Consider the following 23699-nt stretch of genomic DNA (forward strand, 5'->3'; position numbering starts at 1 on the left):
ACCCCTACCCCTACCCTAACCCCTACCCCTAACCCCTACCCCTACACCCTTACCCCTAACCCCTACCCTTAACCCCTACCCTTAACCCCTACAGCTAACCTAGTGGGGACCCTACCCCTACCCTTAACCCTACCCTTAACCCCTACCCTTAACCCCTACCCCTTAACCCCTACAGCTAACCTAGTGGGGACCCTAACCCCTACCCTTAACCCCTACCCCTTAACCCCTACAGCTAACCTAGTGGGGACCCTAACCCCTACCCTTAACCCCTACCCTTAACCCCTACCCCTTAACCCCTACCCCTACACCTAACCCCTACCCTTAACCCCTAACCCCTTAACCTTAACCCCTACCCTTAACCCCTACCCTTAACCCCTACAGCTAACCTAGTGGGGACCCCTAACCCCTACCCTTAACCCCTACCCCTAACCCCTACAGCTAACCTAGTGGGGACCCTAACCCCTACCCTTAACCCCTACCCTAACCCCTACAGCTAACCTAGTGGGGACCCCTAACCCCTACCCTTAACCCCTACCCTTAACCCCTACCCCTAACCCCTACAGCTAACCTAGTGGGGACCCCTAACCCCTACCCTTAACCCCTACCCCTAACCCCTACCCACCTAACCCCTACCCTAACCCTAACCCCTACCCCTTAACCCCCTACCCCTAACCCCTACCCACCTAACCTAACCCCTACCCCTAACCCCTAACCCCATAACCCCTAACCCCTACAGCTAACCTAGTGGGGACCCTAACCCCTACCCTTAACCCCTACCCTTAACCTACCCTAACCCCTACGCTAACCTAGTGGGGACCCCTAACCCCTACCCTTAACCCCTACCCTAACCCCTACAGCTAACCTAGTGGGGACCCCTAACCCCTACCCCTTAACCCCTACCCTTAACCCCTACAGCTAACCCCAGTCTAGTACAGCTAACCTGTTACCCCCTAACCCCAGTCTAGTACAGCTAACCTTGTTACCCCCTAACCCCAGTCTAGTACAGCTAACCTTGTTACCCCCTAACCCCAGTCTAGTACAGCTAACCTTGTTACCCCCTAACCCCAGTCTAGTACAGCTAACCTTGTCCTACCCACCTAACCCCAGTCTAGTACAGCTAACCTTGTTACCCCCTAACCCCAGTCTAGTACAGCTAACCTTGTTACCCCCTAACCCCAGTCTAGTACAGCTAACCTTGTTACCCCCTAACCCCAGTCTAGTACAGCTAACCTTGTTACCCCCTAACCCCAGTCTAGTACAGCTAACCTTGTTACCCCCTAACCCCAGTCTAGTACAGCTAACCTTGTTACCCCTAACCCCAGTCTAGTACAGCTAACCTTGTTACCCCCTAACCCCAGTCTAGTACAGCTAACCTTGTTACCCCCTAACCCCAGTCTAGTACAGCTAACCTTGTTACCCCCTAACCCCAGTCTAGTACAGCTAACCTTGTTACCCCCTAACCCCAGTCTAGTACAGCTAACCTTGTTACCCCCTAACCCCAGTCTAGTACAGCTAACCTTGTTACCCCCTAACCCCAGTCTAGTACAGCTAACCTTGTTACCCCCTAACCCCAGTCTAGTACAGCTAACCTTGTTACCCCCTAACCCCAGTCTAGTACAGCTAACCTTGTTACCCCCTAACCCCAGTCTAGTACAGCTAACCTTGTTACCCCCTAACCCCAGTCTAGTACAGCTAACCTTGTTACCCCCTAACCCCAGTCTAGTACAGCTAACCTTGTTACCCCCTAACCCCAGTCTAGTACAGCTAACCTTGTTACCCCCTAACCCCAGTCTAGTACAGCTAACCTTGTTACCCCCTAACCCCAGTCTAGTACAGCTAACCTTGTTACCCCCTAACCCCAGTCTAGTACAGCTAACCTTGTTACCCCCTAACCCCAGTCTAGTACAGCTAACCTTGTTACCCCCTAACCCCAGTCTAGTACAGCTAACCTTGTTACCCCCTAACCCCAGTCTAGTACAGCTAACCTTGTTACCCCCTAACCCCAGTCTAGTACAGCTAACCTTGTTACCCCCTAACCCCAGTCTAGTACAGCTAACCTTGTTACCCCCTAACCCCAGTCTAGTACAGCTAACCTTGTTACCCCCTAACCCCAGTCTAGTACAGCTAACCTTGTTACCCCCTAACCCCAGTCTAGTACAGCTAACCTTGTTACCCCCTAACCCCAGTCTAGTACAGCTAACCTTGTTACCCCCTAACCCCAGTCTAGTACAGCTAACCTTGTTACCCCCTAACCCCAGTCTAGTACAGCTAACCTTGTTACCCCCTAACCCCAGTCTAGTACAGCTAACCTTGTTACCCCCTAACCCCAGTCTAGTACAGCTAACCTTGTTACCCCCTAACCCCAGTCTAGTACAGCTAACCTTGTTACCCCCTAACCCCAGTCTAGTACAGCTAACCTTGTTACCCCCTAACCCCAGTCTAGTACAGCTAACCTTGTTACCCCCTAACCCCAGTCTAGTACAGCTAACCTTGTTACCCCCTAACCCCAGTCTAGTACAGCTAACCTTGTTACCCCCTAACCCCAGTCTAGTACAGCTAACCTTGTTACCCCCTAACCCCAGTCTAGTACAGCTAACCTTGTTACCCCCTAACCCCAGTCTAGTACAGCTAACCTTGTTACCCCCTAACCCCAGTCTAGTACAGCTAACCTTGTTACCCCCTAACCCCAGTCTAGTACAGCTAACCTTGTTACCCCCTAACCCCAGTCTAGTACAGCTAACCTTGTTACCCCCTAACCCCAGTCTAGTACAGCTAACCTTGTTACCCCCTAACCCCAGTCTAGTACAGCTAACCTTGTTACCCCCTAACCCCAGTCTAGTACAGCTAACCTTGTTACCCCCTAACCCCAGTCTAGTACAGCTAACCTTGTTACCCCCTAACCCCAGTCTAGTACAGCTAACCTTGTTACCCCCTAACCCCAGTCTAGTACAGCTAACCTTGTTACCCCCTAACCCCAGTCTAGTACAGCTAACCTTGTTACCCCCTAACCCCAGTCTAGTACAGCTAACCTTGTTACCCCCTAACCCCAGTCTAGTACAGCTAACCTTGTTACCCCCTAACCCCAGTCTAGTACAGCTAACCTTGTTACCCCCTAACCCCAGTCTAGTACAGCTAACCTTGTTACCCCCTAACCCCAGTCTAGTACAGCTAACCTTGTTACCCCCTAACCCCAGTCTAGTACAGCTAACCTTGTTACCCCCTAACCCCAGTCTAGTACAGCTAACCTTGTTACCCCCTAACCCCAGTCTAGTACAGCTAACCTTGTTACCCCCTAACCCCAGTCTAGTACAGCTAACCTTGTTACCCCCTAACCCCAGTCTAGTACAGCTAACCTTGTTACCCCCTAACCCCAGTCTAGTACAGCTAACCTTGTTACCCCCTAACCCCAGTCTAGTACAGCTAACCTTGTTACCCCCTAACCCCAGTCTAGTACAGCTAACCTTGTTACCCCCTAACCCCAGTCTAGTACAGCTAACCTTGTTACCCCCTAACCCCAGTCTAGTACAGCTAACCTTGTTACCCCCTAACCCCAGTCTAGTACAGCTAACCTTGTTACCCCCTAACCCCAGTCTAGTACAGCTAACCTTGTTACCCCCTAACCCCAGTCTAGTACAGCTAACCTTGTTACCCCCTAACCCCAGTCTAGTACAGCTAACCTTGTTACCCCCTAACCCCAGTCTAGTACAGCTAACCTTGTTACCCCCTAACCCCAGTCTAGTACAGCTAACCTTGTTACCCCCTAACCCCAGTCTAGTACAGCTAACCTTGTTACCCCCTAACCCCAGTCTAGTACAGCTAACCTTGTTACCCCCTAACCCCAGTCTAGTACAGCTAACCTTGTTACCCCCTAACCCCAGTCTAGTACAGCTAACCTTGTTACCCCTAACCCCAGTCTAGTACAGCTAACCTTGTTACCCCCTAACCCCAGTCTAGTACAGCTAACCTTGTTACCCCCTAACCCCAGTCTAGTACAGCTAACCTTGTTACCCCCTAACCCCAGTCTAGTACAGCTAACCTTGTTACCCCCTAACCCCAGTCTAGTACAGCTAACCTTGTTACCCCCTAACCCCAGTCTAGTACAGCTAACCTTGTTACCCCCTAACCCCAGTCTAGTACAGCTAACCTTGTTACCCCCTAACCCCAGTCTAGTACAGCTAACCTTGTTACCCCCTAACCCCAGTCTAGTACAGCTAACCTTGTTACCCCCTAACCCCAGTCTAGTACAGCTAACCTTGTTACCCCCTAACCCCAGTCTAGTACAGCTAACCTTGTTACCCCCTAACCCCAGTCTAGTACAGCTAACCTTGTTACCCCCTAACCCCAGTCTAGTACAGCTAACCTTGTTACCCCCTAACCCCAGTCTAGTACAGCTAACCTTGTTACCCCCTAACCCCAGTCTAGTACAGCTAACCTTGTTACCCCCTAACCCCAGTCTAGTACAGCTAACCTTGTTACCCCCTAACCCCAGTCTAGTACAGCTAACCTTGTTACCCCCTAACCCCAGTCTAGTACAGCTAACCTTGTTACCCCCTAACCCCAGTCTAGTACAGCTAACCTTGTTACCCCCTAACCCCAGTCTAGTACAGCTAACCTTGTTACCCCCTAACCCCAGTCTAGTACAGCTAACCTTGTTACCCCCTAACCCCAGTCTAGTACAGCTAACCTTGTTACCCCCTAACCCCAGTCTAGTACAGCTAACCTTGTTACCCCCTAACCCCAGTCTAGTACAGCTAACCTTGTTACCCCCTAACCCCAGTCTAGTACAGCTAACCTTGTTACCCCCTAACCCCAGTCTAGTACAGCTAACCTTGTTACCCCCTAACCCCAGTCTAGTACAGCTAACCTTGTTACCCCCTAACCCCAGTCTAGTACAGCTAACCTTGTTACCCCCTAACCCCAGTCTAGTACAGCTAACCTTGTTACCCCCTAACCCCAGTCTAGTACAGCTAACCTTGTTACCCCCTAACCCCAGTCTAGTACAGCTAACCTTGTTACCCCCTAACCCCAGTCTAGTACAGCTAACCTTGTTACCCCCTAACCCCAGTCTAGTACAGCTAACCTTGTTACCCCCTAACCCCAGTCTAGTACAGCTAACCTTGTTACCCCCTAACCCCAGTCTAGTACAGCTAACCTTGTTACCCCCTAACCCCAGTCTAGTACAGCTAACCTTGTTACCCCCTAACCCCAGTCTAGTACAGCTAACCTTGTTACCCCCTAACCCCAGTCTAGTACAGCTAACCTTGTTACCCCCTAACCCCAGTCTAGTACAGCTAACCTTGTTACCCCCTAACCCCAGTCTAGTACAGCTAACCTTGTTACCCCCTAACCCCAGTCTAGTACAGCTAACCTTGTTACCCCCTAACCCCAGTCTAGTACAGCTAACCTTGTTACCCCCTAACCCCAGTCTAGTACAGCTAACCTTGTTACCCCCTAACCCCAGTCTAGTACAGCTAACCTTGTTACCCCCTAACCCCAGTCTAGTACAGCTAACCTTGTTACCCCCTAACCCCAGTCTAGTACAGCTAACCTTGTTACCCCCTAACCCCAGTCTAGTACAGCTAACCTTGTTACCCCCTAACCCCAGTCTAGTACAGCTAACCTTGTTACCCCCTAACCCCAGTCTAGTACAGCTAACCTTGTTACCCCCTAACCCCAGTCTAGTACAGCTAACCTTGTTACCCCCTAACCCCAGTCTAGTACAGCTAACCTTGTTACCCCCTAACCCCAGTCTAGTACAGCTAACCTTGTTACCCCCTAACCCCAGTCTAGTACAGCTAACCTTGTTACCCCCTAACCCCAGTCTAGTACAGCTAACCTTGTTACCCCCTAACCCCAGTCTAGTACAGCTAACCTTGTTACCCCCTAACCCCAGTCTAGTACAGCTAACCTTGTTACCCCCTAACCCCAGTCTAGTACAGCTAACCTTGTTACCCCCTAACCCCAGTCTAGTACAGCTAACCTTGTTACCCCCTAACCCCAGTCTAGTACAGCTAACCTTGTTACCCCCTAACCCCAGTCTAGTACAGCTAACCTTGTTACCCCCTAACCCCAGTCTAGTACAGCTAACCTTGTTACCCCCTAACCCCAGTCTAGTACAGCTAACCTTGTTACCCCCTAACCCCAGTCTAGTACAGCTAACCTTGTTACCCCCTAACCCCAGTCTAGTACAGCTAACCTTGTTACCCCCTAACCCCAGTCTAGTACAGCTAACCTTGTTACCCCCTAACCCCAGTCTAGTACAGCTAACCTTGTTACCCCCTAACCCCAGTCTAGTACAGCTAACCTTGTTACCCCCTAACCCCAGTCTAGTACAGTAACCCTAACCCTCTTACCCTAACCTTAACATTAACCCTAACCTTAAGAGCCTAGTTAGAGTGGAATATCCCCATTACTGGACTGAAACGTTTGTCCATTCTAGAAGTACAGTCATTGGCAACAATTATAAATGCAAATAGGATGTTAAAAACAGTTTTGATGGCGATGATTAAAAAAAGAGCTACTATTTTTATTTTCCAAATGGTAATTGAAGAGCGCCTCCCATTCACTATTGAAGTTGGTTTCTGATTGGTCAACAAGCTTATTTGACGTGTATCTTTTTTGGCACCCAGAGACCCAAACGGCCCAAACGGCGTTCCGTAGCAGAGACCCAAACGGCCCAAACGGCAGTTCCGTAGCAGAGACCCAAACGGCCCAAACGGCGTTCCGTAGCAGAGACCCAAACGGCGTTCCGTAGCGGAGACCCAAACGGCCCAAACGGCCCAAACGGCGTTCCGTAGCAGAGACCCAAACGGCCCAAAGGCAGTTAACCCCACTGTTCCCCTGAACAAGGCAGTTAACCCCACTGTTCCCCTGAACAAGGCAGTTAACCCACTGTCCCCTGAACAAGGCAGTTAACCCACTGTTCCCCTGAACAAGGCAGTTAACCCCACTGTTCCCCTGAACAAGGCAGTTAACCCCACTGTTCCCCTGAACAAGGCAGTTAACCCACTGTTCCCCTGAACAAGGCAGTTAACCCACTGTTCCCCTGAACAAGGCAGTTAACCCACTGTTCCCCTGAACAAGGCAGTTAACCCACTGTTCCCCTGAACAAGGCAGTTAACCCACTGTTCCCCTGAACAAGGCAGTTAACCCACTGTTCCCCTGAACAAGGCAGTTAACCCACTGTTCCCCTGAACAAGGCAGTTAACCCCACTGTTCCCCTGAACAAGGCAGTTAACCCCACTGTTCCCCTGAACAAGGCAGTTAACCCCACTGTTCCCCTGAACAAGGCAGTTAACCCCACTGTTCCCCTGAACAAGGCAGTTAACCCCACTGTTCCCCTGAACAAGGCAGTTAACCCCACTGTTCCCCTGAACAAGGCAGTTAACCCCACTGTTCCCCTGAACAAGGCAGTTAACCCCACTGTTCCCCTGAACAAGGCAGTTAACCCCACTGTTCCCCTGAACAAGGCAGTTAACCCCACTGTTCCCCTGAACAAGGCAGTTAACCCCACTGTTCCCCTGAACAAGGCAGTTAACCCCACTGTTCCCCTGAACAAGGCAGTTAACCCCACTGTTCCCCTGAACAAGGCAGTTAACCCCACTGTTCCCCTGAACAAGGCAGTTAACCCCACTGTTCCCCTGAACAAGGCAGTTAACCCCACTGTTCCCCTGAACAAGGCAGTTAACCCCACTGTTCCCCTGAACAAGGCAGTTAACCCCACTGTTCCCCTGAACAAGGCAGTTAACCCCACTGTTCCCCTGAACAAGGCAGTTAACCCCACTGTTCCCCTGAACAAGGCAGTTAACCCCACTGTTCCCCTGAACAAGGCAGTTAACCCCACTGTTCCCCTGAACAAGGCAGTTAACCCCACTGTTCCCCTGAACAAGGCAGTTAACCCCACTGTTCCCCTGAACAAGGCAGTTAACCCCACTGTTCCCCTGAACAAGGCAGTTAACCCCACTTTTCCCCTGAACAAGGCAGTTAACCCCACTGTTCCCCTGAACAAGGCAGTTAACCCCACTGTTCCCCTGAACAAGGCAGTTAACCCACTGTTCCCCTGAACAAGGCAGTTAACCCCACTGTTCCCCTGAACAAGGCAGTTAACCCCACTGTTCCCCTGAACAAGGCAGTTAACCCACTGTTCCCCTGAACAAGGCAGTTAACCCCACTGTTCCCCTGAACAAGGCAGTTAACCCACTGTTCCCCTGAACAAGGCAGTTAACCCCACTGTTCCCCTGAACAAGGCAGTTAACCCCACTGTTCCCCTGAACAAGGCAGTTAACCCCACTGTTCCCCTGAACAAGGCAGTTAACCCCACTGTTCCCCTGAACAAGGCAGTTAACCCCACTGTTCCCCTGAACAAGGCAGTTAACCCCACTGTTCCCCTGAACAAGGCAGTTAACCCCACTGTTCCTAGATAAGAAGTTACATAAAGGTTAAAGATAAATAAATGTGTTTGGATCCCTAATGAATATAAATTAATACGGGTTCATTAAAATCTACCCAGTCCCGTTGTCCCGTACCACATTTTCCGAACGGAAACCCTGTGTCCACTCAGTCTTACCTACGATCTGTCCTCGTACTGCATCACTATCTGATGGATTCAGCTTACACAGATCCAACCGCTGGTCTGGAGAGAGAGAGGGAGAGAGAGAGAGAGAGAGAGAGAGAGAGAGAGAGAGAGAGAGAGAGAGAGAGAGAGAGAGAGAGAGAGAGAGAGAGAGAGAGAGAGGAGGAGAGAGAGAGAGAGAGAGGAGTTTGTAGTGTATCTGTGTGCTCCAGAGAGAGGAGTTTGTAGTGTATCTGTGTGCTCCAGAGAGAGAGGAGTTTGTAGTGTATCTGTGTGCTCCAGAGAGAGAGGAGTTTGTAGTGTATCTGTGTGCTCCAGAGAGAGAGGAGTTTGTAGTGTATCTGTGTGCTCCAGAGAGAGAGGAGTTTGTAGTGTATCTGTGTGCTCCAGAGAGAGAGGAGTTTGTAGTGTATCTGTGTGCTCCAGAGAGAGAGGAGTTTGTAGTGTATCTGTGTGCTCCAGAGAGAGAGGAGTTTGTAGTGTATCTGTGTGCTCCAGAGAGAGGAGTTTGTAGTGTATCTGTGTGCTCCAGAGAGAGGAGTTTGTAGTGTATCTGTGTGCTCCAGAGAGAGGAGTTTGTAGTGTATCTGTGTGCTCCAGAGAGAGGAGTTTGTAGTGTATCTGTGTGCTCCAGAGAGAGGAGTTTGTAGTGTATCTGTGTGCTCCAGAGAGAGGAGTTTGTAGTGTATCTGTGTGCTCCAGAGAGAGGAGTTTGTAGTGTATCTGTGTGCTCCAGAGAGAGAGGAGTTTGTAGTGTATCTGTGTGCTCCAGAGAGAGGAGTTTGTAGTGTATCTGTGTGCTCCAGAGAGAGAGGAGTTTGTAGTGTATCTGTGTGCTCCAGAGAGAGAGGAGTTTGTAGTGTATCTGTGTGCTCCAGAGAGAGGAGTTTGTAGTGTATCTGTGTGCTCCAGAGAGAGAGGAGTTTGTAGTGTATCTGTGTGCTCCAGAGAGAGAGGAGTTTGTAGTGTATCTGTGTGCTCCAGAGAGAGAGGAGTTTGTAGTGTATCTGTGTGCTCCAGAGAGAGAGGAGTTTGTAGTGTATCTGTGTGCTCCAGAGAGAGGAGTTTGTAGTGTATCTGTGTGCGTTTTTGGTACCTAATGAAACTGATATTTGTCAGTCCCCTTCACTTTCCCAAATGTTGTTACATTACAGCCTTATTCTAAAATGGATTAAATACTGCATTTCCCTCATCAATCTACACACAATACCCCATCATGACATCACAATAACCCATGATGACATCACAATACCCCATGATGCCATCACAATACCCCATAATGACATCACAATACCTCATTATGACATCACAATACCCCATAATGACATCACAATACCTCATAATGACATCACAATACCTCATTATGACATCACAATACCCCATAATGACATCACAATACCCCATAATGACATCACAATACCACATAATGGCAAAACGAAAACAGGTTTTTTGAAATTTGTGCAAATGTATAAAAAATTCTAAACAGAAATACCTTATTTACATAGTATTCAGACCATTTTCTATGAGACTCAAAATTGAGCTCAGGTGCTTCCTGTTTCCATTAATCATCCTTGATGTTTCAACAACTAAGAATTGTATTTATTATGGATCCCCATTAGTTCCTGCCAAGGCAGCAGCTACTCTTCCTGGGGTTTATTATGGATCCCCAAGTCCTTCCAGCCTAGTTCCTGTTGCCAAGGCAGCAGCTACTCTTCCTGGGGTTTATTATGGATCCCCATTAGTTCCTGTCCAAGGCAGCAGCTACTCTTCCTGGGGTTTATTATGGATCCCCATTAGTTCCTGTCAAGGCAGCAGCTACTCTTCCTGGGGTTTATTATGGATCCCCATTAGTTCCTGCCAAGGCAGCAGCTACTCTTCCTGGGGTTTATTATGGATCCCCATTAGTTCCTGTCCAAGGCAGCAGCTACTCTTCCTGGGGTTTATTATGGATCACCATTAGTTCCTGTTGCCAAGGCAGCAGCTACTCTTCCTGGGGTTTATTATGGATCCCCATTAGTTCCTGCCAAGGCAGCAGCTACTCTTCCTGGGGTTTATTATGGATCCCCATTAGTTCCTGCCAAGGCAGCAGCTACTCTTCCTGGGGTTTATTATGGATCCCCATTAGTTCCTGCCAAGGCAGCAGCTACTCTTCCTGGGGTTTATTACGGATCCCCATTAGTTCCTGCCAAGGCAGCAGCTACTCTTCCTGGGGTTTATTACGGATCCCCATTAGTTCCTGCCAAGGCAGCAGCTACTCTTCCTGGGGTTTATTATGGATCCCCATTAGTTCCTGCCAAGGCAGCAGCTACTCTTCCTGGGGTTTATTATGGATCCCCATTAGTTCCTGCCAAGGCAGCAGCTACTCTTCCTGGGGTTTATTATGGATCCCCATTAGTTCCTGCCAAGGCAGCAGCTACTCTTCCTGGGGTTTATTATGGATCCCCGTTAGTTCCTGCCAAGGCAGCAGCTACTCTTCCTGGGGTTTATTATGGATCCCCATTAGTTCCTGCCAAGGCAGCAGCTACTCTTCCTCCAGCAGAATTAAGGCAGTTTATACAATTTTAGATGAGAAACCATGCACCTGAACAAAGATAGCGCAGACGTGCGATTGCCTTTTTCGATCATAGTTATACAATTTTAAAAACATTATAATACATTTCACAACATATTTTACCACCACATATCTGTATAGTAGTGCGTATGTTATTGTGTGTGTGTTTATGCATGTGTCTGTCTCTCTTCTCAGTCCCCGTTGTTCCATAAGCTGTATTTTTATTCTGTTTTGTTTAAATCTGATTCTCCTGCTGCATCAGTTACCTGATGTGGAATATTGTTTCATGTAGTCATGGCTCTATGTAGTACTGTGCTCCTCCCATAGTCTGTTCTGGACTTGGGGACTGTGAAGAGACCTCTGGTGGCATGTCTTGTGGGGTATGGATGGGTGTCTGAGCTGTGTGCCAGTCAGTTTAAACAGACCTCTGGTGGCATGTCTTGTGGGGTATGTATGGGTGTCTGAGCTGTGTGCCAGTCAGTTTAAACAGACCTCTGGTGGCATGTCTTGTGGGGTATGTATGGGTGTCTGAGCTGTGTGCCAGTCAGTTTAAACAGACCTCTGGTGGCATGTCTTGTGGGGTATGGATGGGTGTCTGAGCTATGTGCCAGTCAGTTTAAACAGACCTCTGGTGGCATGTCTTGTGGGGTATGGATGGGTGTCTGAGCTGTGTGCCAGTAGTTTAAACAGACCTCTGGTGGCATGTCTTGTGGGGTATGGATGGGTGTCTGAGCTGTGTGCTAGCCTGAGCTGTGCGAGCCAATGGCAATTTTCCTCCTTGTGGCACCTGATCACACGACTGAACAGTAGTCCAGGTGCGACAAAACGAGGGCCTGTAGGACCTGCCTTGTTGATAGTGTTGTTAAGAAGGTAGAAACTAGGGCCTGTAGGACCTGCCTTGTTGATAGTGTTGTTAAGAAGGTAGAAACTAGGGCCTGTAGGACCTGCCTTGTTGATAGTGTTGTTGAGAAGGTAGAAACTAGGGCCTGTAGGACCTGCCTTGTTGATAGTGTTGTTAAGAAGGTAGAAACTAGGGCCTGTAGGACCTGCCTTGTTGATAGTGTTGTTAAGAAGGTAGAAACTAGGGCCTGTAGGACCTGCCTTGTTGATAGTGCTGGTAAGAAGGTAGAAACTAGGGCCTGTAGGACCTGCCTTGTTGATAGTGTTGTTGAGAAGGTAGAAACTAGGGCCTGTAGGACCTGCCTTGTTGATAGTGTTGTTAATAAGAAGGTAGAAACTAGGGCCTGTAGGACCTGCCTTGTTGATAGTGTTGTTAAGAAGGTAGAAACTAGGGCCTGTAGGACCTGCCTTGTTGATAGTGTTGTTAAGAAGGTAGAAACTAGGGCCTGTAGGACCTGCCTTGTTGATAGTGTTGTTAAGAAGGTAGAAACTAGGGCCTGTAGGACCTGCCTTGTTGATAGTGTTGTTAAGAAGGTAGAAACTAGGGCCTGTAGGACCTGCCTTGTTGATAGTGTTGTTAAGAAGGTAGAAACTAGGGCCTGTAGGACCTGCCTTGTTGATAGTGTTGTTAAGAAGGTAGAAACTAGGGCCTGTAGGACCTGCCTTGTTGATAGTGTTGTTAAGAAGGTAGAAACTAGGGCCTGTGGTACCTGCCTTGTTGATAGTGTTGTAGAGAAGGCAGAGCAGTGCTTTATTATGGACAGACTTCTCCCCATCTTAGCTACTGTTGTATCAATATGTTTTGACCAGGACAGTTTACAATCCAGGGTTACTCCAAGCAGTTTAGTCACCTCAACGTGCTCAATTTTCACATTATTTATTACAAGATTTAGTTGAGGTTTAGGGTTTAGTGAATGATTTGTCCCAAATACAATGCTTTTAGTTTTAGAAATATTTAGGACTAGCTTATTCCTTGCCACCCATTCTGAAACTAACTGCAGCTCTTTGTTAAGTGTTGCAGTCATTTCAGTCGCTGTAGTAGCTGACATGTATAGTGTTGAGTCATCTGCATACATAGACATACCTGCTTTAGTAAAGATTGGAAAAAGTAAGGGGCCTAGACAGCTGCCCTGGGGAATTCCTGATTCTACCAGTAAGGGTCCTAGACAGCTGCCCTGGGGAATTCCTGATTCTACCAGTAAGGGGCCTAGACAGCTGCCCTGGGGAATTCCTGATTCTACCAGTAAGGGGCCTAGACAGCTGCCCTGGGGAATTCCTGATTCTACCAGTAAGGGGCCTAGACAGCTGCCCTGGGGAATTCCTGATTCTACCAGTAAGGGGCCTAGACAGCTGCCCTGGGGAATTCCTGATTCTACCAGTAAGGGGCCTAGACAGCTGCCCTGGGGAATTCCTGATTCTACCAGTAAGGGGCCTAGACAGCTGCCCTGGGGAATTCCTGATTCTACCAGTAAGGGGCCTAGACAGCTGCCCTGGGGAATTCCTGATTCTACCAGTAAGGGGCCTAGACAGCTGCCCTGGGGAATTCCTGATTCTACCAGTAAGGGGCCTAGACAGCTGCCCTGGGGAATTCCTGATTCTACCAGTAAGGGGCCTAGACAGCTGCCCTGGGGAATTCCTGATTCTACCAGCAAGGGGCCTAGACAGCTGCCCTGGGGAATTCCTGATTCTACCAGTAAGGGGCCTAGACAGCTGCCCTGGGGAATTCCTGATTCTACCAGTAAGGGGCCTAGACAGCTGCCCTGGGGAATTCCTGATTCTACCAGTAAGGGGCCTAGACAGCTGCCCTGGGGAATTCCTGATTCTACCAGTAAGGGGCCTAGACAGCTGCCCTGGGGAATTCCTGATTCTACCAGTAAGGGGCCTAGACAGCTGCCCTGGGGAATTCCTGATTCTACCAGTAAGGGGCCTAGACAGCTGCCCTGGGGAATTCCTGATTCTACCAGTAAGGGGCCTAGACAGCTGCCCTGGGGAATTCCTGATTCTATCAGTAAGGGGCCTAGACAGCTGCCCTGGGGAATTCCTGATTTAACCTGGATTATGATGTCAGGGCTTCCAACAAAGAACATCCTCTGTGTTCTGTTATACAGGTAACTCTTTATCCACATTATAGCAGGGGGTGTAAAGCCATTATAGCAGGGGGGTGTAAAGCCATTATAGCAGGGGGTGTAAAGCCATTATAGCAGGGGGTGTAAAGCCGTTATAGCAGGGGGTGTAAAGCCATTATAGCAGGGGTGTAAAGCCATTATAGCAGGGGGTGTAAAGCCATTATAGCAGGGGGTGTAAAGCCATTATAGCAGGGGGTGTAAAGCCATTATAGCAGGGGGTGTAAAGCCATTATAGCAGGGGGTGTAAAGCCATTATAGCAGGGGGTGTAAAGCCATTATAGCAGGGGGGTGTAAAGCCATTATAGCAGGGGGTGTAAAGCCATTATAGCAGGGGGGTGTAAAGCCATTATAGCAGGGAGTGTAAAGCCATAACACACACATTTTTCCAGCAACAGACTATGATCAATAATGTCAAAAGCCCTGAGGTCTAACTAGACAGCCCCCCACAATCTTTTTATAATCAATTTCTCTCAGCCAATCGTCAGTAATTTGTGTAAGTGCCGTGCTTGTTGTTGCCAAAGGTCCTTCAACACAGTACTGAGTAAAGGGTCTGAATACTTACGTAAATGTGATATATTTCAGTTTTTTTTATTTTTTGCAAAAATTTATAAAACCTGTTTTTGCTTCGTCATTATGGGGTATTGTGTGTAGAAAAAAAAACGATTTAATTAATTTTAGAATAAGGCTGTAACGTCACAAAATGCCTCACGTACCAGGGCAAAGCAGCTAGCAAGGTACTGCTCTGTTTCAGCTGTTATGGTCAGTCTAGCTGTATGGAGGAGGAGGTACTGCTCTGTTTCAGCTGTTATGGTCAGTCTAGCTGTATGGAGGAGGAGGTACTGCTCTGTTTCAGCTGTTATGGTCAGTCTAGCTGTATGGAGGAGGAGGTACTGCTCTGTTTCAGCTGTTATGGTCAGTCTAGCTGTATGGAGGAGGAGGTACTGCTCTGTTTCAGCTGTTATGGTCAGTCTAGCTGTATGGAGGAGGAGGTACTGCTCTGTTTCAGCTGTTATGGTCAGTCTAGCTGTATGGAGGAGGAGGTACTGCTCTGTTTCAGCTGTTATGGTCAGTCTAGCTGTATGGAGGAGGAGGTACTGCTCTGTTTCAGCTGTTATGGTCAGTCTAGCTGTATGGAGGAGGAGGTACTGCTCTGTTTCAGCTGTTATGGTCAGTCTAGCTGTATGGAGGAGGAGGTACTGCTCTGTTTCAGCTGTTATGGTCAGTCTAGCTGTATGGAGGAGGAGGTACTGCTCTGTTTCAGCTGTTATGGTCAGTCTAGCTGTATGGAGGAGGAGGTACTGCTCTGTTTCAGCTGTTTGGTCAGTCTAGCTGTATGGAGGAGGAGGTACTGCTCTGTTTCAGCTGTTATGGTCAGTCTAGCTGTATGGAGGAGGTACTGCTCTGTTTCAGCTGTTATGGTCAGTCTAGCTGTATGGAGGAGGAGGTACTGCTCTGTTTCAGCTGTTATGGTCAGTCTAGCTGTATGGAGGAGGAGGTACTGCTCTGTTTCAGCTGTTATGGTCAGTCTAGCTGTATGGAGGAGGAGGTACTGCTCTGTTTCAGCTGTTATGGTCAGTCTAGCTGTATGGAGGAGGAGGTACTGCTCTGTTTCAGCTGATGGTCAGTCTAGCTGTATGGAGGAGGAGGTACTGCTCTGTTTCAGCTGTTATGGTCAGTCTAGCTGTATGGAGGAGGTACTGCTCTGTTTCAGCTGTTATGGTCAGTCTAGCTGTATGGAGGAGGAGGTACTGCTCTGTTTCAGCTGTTATGGTCAGTCTAGCTGTATGGAGGAGGTACTGTCTGTTTCAGCTGTTATGGTCAGTCTAGCTGTATGGAGGAGGAGGTATGTTGTTTCAGCTGTTTGGTGTCTAGCTGTATGGAGTGTACTGTCTGTGTCTGTGTGTGTGTGTGTCTGTCTGTGTGTGTGTGTGTCTGTGTGTGTGTGTGTCTGTGTGTGTGTGTGTGTGTGTGTCTGTGTCTTACAGCCCGTGTGTGTGTGTCGTGTGTGTCTTACAGCCCGTGTATGTGTGTGTGTGTGTGTGTGTCTTACAGCCCGTGTCTGCTGTGTGTGTGTGTCTTACAGCCCGTGTGTGTGTGTGTGTGTGTGTTTCAGGTGTGTGTGTGTGTGTGTGTGTGTGTCTTAAGCGTGTGTGTGTGTGTGTGTGTGAGGTACGTGCGTGCGTGTTTACAGCTGTGTGTGTGTGTCTGTGTGTGTGTGTGTCTGTGTGTGTGTGTGTGTGTGTGTCTGCTGCCCGTGTGTGTGTGTGTGTGTGTGTTTACAGCGTGTTGTGTGTGTGTGTGTGTGCGTGTCTTAAGCGTGTGTGTGTGTGTGTGTGTGTGGACGTGCGTGCGTGTTTCAGCGTGTGTGTGTGTGTGTGTGTGTGTGTGTGTCTGTCTGTGTGTGTGTGTGTGTGTGTGTGTGTGTTACGCCTGTCTGTGCTGTGTGTGTGTGTGTGTGTGTGTGTGTGTGTGTGTGTGTGTGTGTGTGTGTGTGTGTGTGTGTGTGTGTGTGTGTGTGTTTGTGTGTGTGCGTGCGTGCGTGCGTGCGTGCGTGCGTGTGTGTCTTACAGCCCGTGTCCTTCAGTCTGCTGATGGTGTAGGCCAACAGTCGTATGCAGCCCAGGAACCCGGCGCCCTGCTTCCCCTTGTGGATCTTCTTCTGGTTCCACACACTGATGGTGATGGAGTCTGTCTTCCCTATGTACCTCCCCCCCCCACACACACACACACACACACACACACACACACACACACACACACACCACACGCACGCACACACACACAGGTCAGGATTAAAGGTCGACCGATTAATCGGAATGGCCGATTAATTTAGGGCCGATTTCAAGCTTTCATAATGAAATCGGTAATCGGCCCTTTTTTGGACGCCGATTACGGCCGATTACATTCCACTCCACGAGGAGACTGCGTGGCAGGCTGACTACCTGTTACGCGAGCGCAGCAAGGAGCCAAGGTAAGTTGCTAGCTAGCATTAAACTTATCTTATAAAAAAAAACTATCGATCTTAACATAATCACTAGTTAACTACACATGGTTGATGATATTACCAGTTTATCTAGCGTGTCCTGCGTTGCATATAATCGATGCGGTGCCTGTTAATTTATCATCGAATCACAGCCTACTTCGACAAACGGGTGATGATTTAACTTTTTAGTGACAGAGGGCAGTATTCGGAAATTCGGATGAATGACATGCCCAAATTAAACTGCCTTCTACTCGGGCCCAGAAACCAGAATATGCATATTATTAGTAGATTTGGATAGAAAACACCCTAAAGTTTCTAAAACTGTTTGAATGATGTCTGTGAGTATAACAGAACTCATATGGCAGGCAAAAAAACCCTGAGAAAAAAAATCCAACCAGGAAGTGGTTTGTAGTTTTTTTCAACTGATTGCCTTTCCAAAACTACAGTGTCTGTGATGTCACTTCCTAAGGCTTCCACTCGATGTCAACAGTCTTTAGAACCTTGTTTCCTGCTTCTACTGTTACTGGGGAGAGAATAAGAGCTGTCTCAAGCCTGGGACCAATGAGTCGTTTACTGCGCGGGCACACCGTTCCTTCTTTTCCCTCTGTAATGAATACGCTATTGTCCGGTTGGAATATTATCGAAGATTTATGTTAAAAAAAAGACCCTAAGGATTGATTGTAAACATCGTTTGACATGTTTCTACGAACGGAAATGGAACTATTTGACTTTTCGTCTCTGGTTCTGCGCTCGCGCGTTACGCCTTTGGAATAGTGATCTGAACGCGCGAACAAAACGGAGGTATTTGGACATAAATTATGGAGTTTATCGAACAAAACGAACATTTCTTGTGGAAGTGGGAGTCCTGGGAGTGCATTCCGACGAAGATCAGCAAAGGTAAGTGAAGATTTATTAATACTGAGTTTTGTTGACTCCAGACCTTAGCGGGTATCTGTATAGCTCGCTCTGGTGGCTGAACTCTGTACTCAGAATATTGAACAATGTGCTTTCGCCGTAAAGCCATTTTGAAATCTGACACAGCGGTTGCATTAAAGGAGAAGTGTAATTATAATTCTTTCAATAACTGTTGTAAATTTGAAATCTTGAAAATCGGCCCTAAATTAAATCGGCCAATCCGATTAATCGGTCGACCTCTACCCACAAATCATTTCTCCAATCTGGGAGGAAAACTCAAGTATTTAAGAATTTGTCTGTGTATTTCAGTGTATTTCAGGGGGTTTCAGGGTGTTTCAGAGTGTTTCAGAGTGTTTCAGGGGGTTTCAGAGGTTTCAGAGTGTTTCAGGGGGTTTCAGGGGGTTTCAGAGTGTTTCAGGGGGTTTCAGAGTGTTTCAGAGGGTTTCAGGGGGTTTCAGAGTGTTTCAGGGGGTTTCAGGGGGTTTCAGGGGGTTTCAGAGTGTTTCAGGGGGTTTCAGGGGGTTTCAGAGGGTTTCAGGGGGTTTCAGAGGGTTTCAGGGGGTTTCAGAGTGTTTCAGAGTGTTTCAGGGGGTTTCAGAGGGTTTCAGGGGGTTTCAGAGGGTTTCAGAGGGTTTCAGAGTGTTTCAGAGTGTTTCAGGGGGTTTCAGGGGGTTTCAGGGGGTTTCAGAGTGTTTCAGGGGGTTTCAGGGTGTTTCAGGGGGTTTCAGAGTGTTTCAGAGTGTTTCAGAGGGTTTCAGGGGGTTTCAGAGTGTTTCAGGGGGTTTCAGAGTGTTTCAGGGGGTTTCAGAGTGTTTCAGAGGGTTTCAGAGTGTTTCAGAGTGTTTCAGGGGGTTTCAGAGTGTTTCAGAGGGTTTCAGGGGGTTTCAGAGTGTTTCAGAGGGTTTCAGAGGGTTTCAGAGTGTTTCAGAGGGTTTCAGAGGGTTTCAGAGTGTTTCAGAGTGTTTCAGAGTGTTTCAGAGTGTTTCAGAGTGTTTCAGGGGGTTTCAGAGTGTTTCAGAGTGTTTCAGAGGGTTTCAGAGGGTTTCAGGGGGTTTCAGAGTGTTTCAGGGGGTTTCAGAGTGTTTCAGAGGGTTTCAGAGTGTTTCAGGGGGTTTCAGGGTGTTTCAGAGTGTTTCAGAGTGTTTCAGAGTGTTTCAGGGGGTTTCAGAGTGTTTCAGGGGGTTTCAGAGTGTTTCAGAGGGTTTCAGAGGGTTTCAGAGTGTTTCAGGGGGTTTCAGAGTGTTTCAGAGTGTTTCAGAGTGTTTCAGAGTGTTTCAGGGGGTTTCAGAGTGTTTCAGGGGGTTTCAGAGTGTTTCAGAGGGTTTCAGAGTGTTTCAGAGTGTTTCAGGGGGTTTCAGAGTGTTTCAGAGGGTTTCAGGGGGTTTCAGAGTGTTTCAGAGGGTTTCAGAGGGTTTCAGAGTGTTTCAGAGTGTTTCAGGGGGTTTCAGAGTGTTTCAGAGTGTTTCAGAGTGTTTCAGAGTGTTTCAGAGTGTTTCAGGGTGTTTCAGAGTGTATCAGAGTGTTTAAGAGTGTTTCAGAGTGTTTCAGAGTGTTTCAGAGTGTTTCAGGGGGTTTCAGAGTGTTTCAGAGGGTTTCAGAGTGTTTCAGAGTGTTTCAGATTGTTTCAGAGTGTTTCAGAGGGTTTCAGAGTGTTTCAGGGGGTTTCAGAGTGTTTCAGAGTGTTTCAGAGTGTTTCAGGGGGTTTCAGAGTGTTTCAGGGGGTTTCAGGGGGTTTCAGAGTGTTTCAGAGTGTTTCAGGGGGTTTCAGGGTGTTTCAGAGTGTTTCAGAGTGTTTCAGAGTGTTTCAGAGTGTTTCAGGGGGTTTCAGAGTGTTTCAGGGGGTTTCAGAGTGTTTCAGGGGGTTTCAGGGGGTTTCAGAGTGTTTCAGAGTGTTTCAGAGTGTTTCAGGAGGGTTTCAGAGTGTTTCAGAGTGTTTCAGAGTGTTTCAGAGTGTTTCAGAGTGTTTCAGGGGGTTTCAGAGGGTTTCAGAGTGTTTCAGAGTGTTTCAGAGTGTTTCAGGGTGTTTCAGAGGGTTTCAGAGTGTTTCAGAGTGTTTCAGGGGGTTTCAGGGCGTTTCAGGGCGTTTACTCACAGGTCATAGTGTTGGTTCCATTTGGGGTCTAGAGTGCTCTTCACTGTGTCTGTAGAATGACACTGGCCTGATCCGTCCACCACTACCTTCGCAAATGGGTCCGGCAACCCTACACACACACACACACACACACACACACACACACACACACACACACACACACACACGCACACACACACACACACACACACAGTCTACACACACACACACACACACACACACACACACACACACACACACACACACACACACACACACAGTAGAATGTGAAAGAGAGATGAAGACACAGAGAGAGAGGAGGGATCAGAGATACTAACAGAAGGAGAGGAGAGATGTAGACAGAGAGAGAGGAGGGATCAGAGATACTAACAGAAGGAGAGGAGAGATGTAGACAGAGAGAGAGGAGGGATCAGAGATACTAACAGAAGGAGAGATGTAGACAGAGAGAGAGGAGGGATCAGAGATACTAACAGAAGGAGAGGAGAGATGTAGACAGAGAGAGAGGAGGGATCAGAGATACTAACAGAAGGAGAGGAGAGATGTAGACAGAGAGAGAGGAGGGATCAGAGATACTAACAGAAGGAGAGGAGAGATGTAGACAGAGAGAGAGGAGGGATCAGAGATACTAACAGAAGGAGAGGAGAGATGAAGACAGAGAGAGAGGAGGGATCAGAGATACTAACAGAAGGAGAGATGTAGACAGAGAGAGAGGAGGGATCAGAGATACTAACAGAAGGAGAGGAGAGATGTAGACAGAGAGAGAGGAGGGATCAGAGATACTAACAGAAGGAGAGATGTAGACAGAGAGAGAGGAGGGATCAGAGATACTAACAGAAGGAGAGATGTAGACAGAGAGAGAGGAGGGATCAGAGATACTAACAGAAGGAGAGGAGAGATGTAGACAGAGAGAGAGGAGGGATCAGAGATACTAACAGAAGGAGAGGAGAGATGTAGACAGAGAGAGAGGAGGGATCAGAGATACTAACAGAAGGAGAGATGTAGACAGAGAGAGAGGAGGGATCAGAGATACTAACAGAAGGAGAGATGTAGACAGAGAGAGAGGAGGGATCAGAGATACTAACAGAAGGAGAGATGTAGACAGAGAGAGAGGAGGGATCAGAGATACTAACAGAAGGAGAGGAGAGATGTAGACAGAGAGAGAGGAGGGATCAGAGATACTAACAGAAGGAGAGGAGAGATGTAGACAGAGAGAGAGGAGGGATCAGAGATACTAACAGAAGGAGAGGAGAGATGTAGACAGAGAGAGAGGAGGGATCAGAGATACTAACAGAAGGAGAGATGTAGACAGAGAGAGAGGAGGGATCAGAGATACTAACAGAAGGAGAGGAGAGATGTAGACAGAGAGAGAGGAGGGATCAGAGATACTAACAGAAGGAGAGGAGAGATGTAGACAGAGAGAGAGGAGGGATCAGAGATACTAACAGAAGGAGAGGAGAGATGTAGACAGAGAGAGAGGAGGGATCAGAGATACTAACAGAAGGAGAGGAGAGATGTAGACAGAGAGAGAGGAGGGATCAGAGATACTAACAGAAGGAGAGGAGAGATGTAGACAGAGAGAGAGGAGGGATCAGAGATACTAACAGAAGGAGAGATGTAGACAGAGAGAGAGGAGGGATCAGAGATACTAACAGAAGGAGAGATGTAGACAGAGAGAGAGGAGGGATCAGAGATACTAACAGAAGGAGAGGAGAGATGTAGACAGAGAGAGAGGAGGGATCAGAGATACTAACAGAAGGAGAGATGTAGACAGAGAGAGAGGAGGGATCAGAGATACTAACAGAAGGAGAGATGTAGACAGAGAGAGAGGAGGGATCAGAGATACTAACAGAAGGAGAGGAGAGATGTAGACAGAGAGAGAGGAGGGATCAGAGATACTAACAGAAGGAGAGATGTAGACAGAGAGAGAGGAGGGATCAGAGATACTAACAGAAGGAGAGATGTAGACAGAGAGAGAGGAGGGATCAGAGATACTAACAGAGGAGAGGAGAGATGTAGACAGAGAGAGAGGAGGGATCAGAGATACTAACAGAAGGAGAGATGAAGACAGAGAGAGAGGAGGGATCAGAGATACTAACAGAAGGAGAGGAGAGATGTAGACAGAGAGAGAGGAGGGATCAGAGATACTAACAGAAGGAGAGGAGAGATGTAGACAGAGAGAGAGGAGGGATCAGAGATACTAACAGAAGGAGAGGAGAGATGTAGACAGAGAGAGAGGAGGGATCAGAGATACTAACAGAAGGAGAGATGTAGACAGAGAGAGAGGAGGGATCAGAGATACTAACAGAAGGAGAGGAGAGATGTAGACAGAGAGAGAGGAGGGATCAGAGATACTAACAGAAGGAGAGATGTAGACAGAGAGAGAGGAGGGATCAGAGATACTAACAGAGGGAGGAGAGATGTAGACAGAGAGAGAGGAGGGATCAGAGATACTAACAGAAGGAGAGGAGAGATGTAGACAGAGAGAGAGGAGGGATCAGAGATACTAACAGAAGGAGAGGAGAGATGTAGACAGAGAGAGAGGAGGGATCAGAGATACTAACAGAAGGAGAGGAGAGATGTAGACAGAGAGAGAGGAGGGATCAGAGATACTAACAGAAGGAGAGATGTAGACAGAGAGAGAGGAGGGATCAGAGATACTAACAGAAGGAGAGGAGAGATGTAGACAGAGAGAGAGGAGGGATCAGAGATACTAACAGAAGGAGAGATGTAGACAGAGAGAGAGGAGGGATCAGAGATACTAACAGAAGGAGAGGAGAGATGTAGACAGAGAGAGAGGAGGGATCAGAGATACTAACAGAAGGAGAGATGTAGACAGAGAGAGAGGAGGGATCAGAGATACTAACAGAAGGAGAGGAGAGATGTAGACAGAGAGAGAGGAGGGATCAGAGATACTAACAGAAGGAGAGGAGAGATGTAGACAGAGAGAGAGGAGGGATCAGAGATACTAACAGAAGGAGAGGAGAGATGTAGACAGAGAGAGAGGAGGGATCAGAGATACTAACAGAAGGAGAGATGTAGACAGAGAGAGAGGAGGGATCAGAGATACTAACAGAAGGAGAGGAGAGATGTAGACAGAGAGAGAGGAGGGATCAGAGATACTAACAGAAGGAGAGGAGAGATGTAGACAGAGAGAGAGGAGGGATCAGAGATACTAACAGAAGGAGAGATGTAGACAGAGAGAGAGGAGGGATCAGAGATACTAACAGAAGGAGAGATGTAGACAGAGAGAGAGGAGGGATCAGAGATACTAACAGAAGGAGAGGAGAGATGTAGACAGAGAGAGAGGAGGGATCAGAGATACTAACAGAAGGAGAGATGTAGACAGAGAGAGAGGAGGGATCAGAGATACTAACAGAAGGAGAGATGTAGACAGAGAGAGAGGAGGGATCAGAGATACTAACAGAAGGAGAGATGTAGACAGAGAGAGAGGAGGGATCAGAGATACTAACAGAAGGAGAGGAGAGATGTAGACAGAGAGAGAGGAGGGATCAGAGATACTAACAGAAGGAGAGGAGAGATGTAGACAGAGAGAGAGGAGG

The 23699-nt window shown here is 48.2% G+C and overlaps 1 protein-coding gene across 7 annotated transcripts in view; it reads right to left on the reverse strand.

The window, feature by feature from the left end:
• Positions 1 to 23699, reverse strand: part of smurf1 (SMAD specific E3 ubiquitin protein ligase 1) — an 81440-nt gene that overhangs the window by 36719 nt on the left and 21022 nt on the right. For all 7 annotated transcript variants that reach the window (XM_082964654.1, XM_082964652.1, XM_082964655.1 and 4 more), the window contains exons 3-5: positions 20140 to 20248; positions 16718 to 16854; positions 8567 to 8632 (exon numbers count right to left, since the gene is read on the reverse strand). In XM_082964654.1, the coding sequence (XP_082820780.1) occupies positions 8567 to 8632; positions 16718 to 16854; positions 20140 to 20248 (312 nt within the window). The remainder of the gene's footprint in view (positions 1 to 8566; positions 8633 to 16717; positions 16855 to 20139; positions 20249 to 23699) is intronic.

Source organism: Salmo salar, chromosome 18 (genome assembly GCF_965601325.2).
Source record: "Salmo salar chromosome 18, fSalSal1, whole genome shotgun sequence".
NCBI lineage: Eukaryota > Metazoa > Chordata > Actinopteri > Salmoniformes > Salmonidae > Salmo > Salmo salar.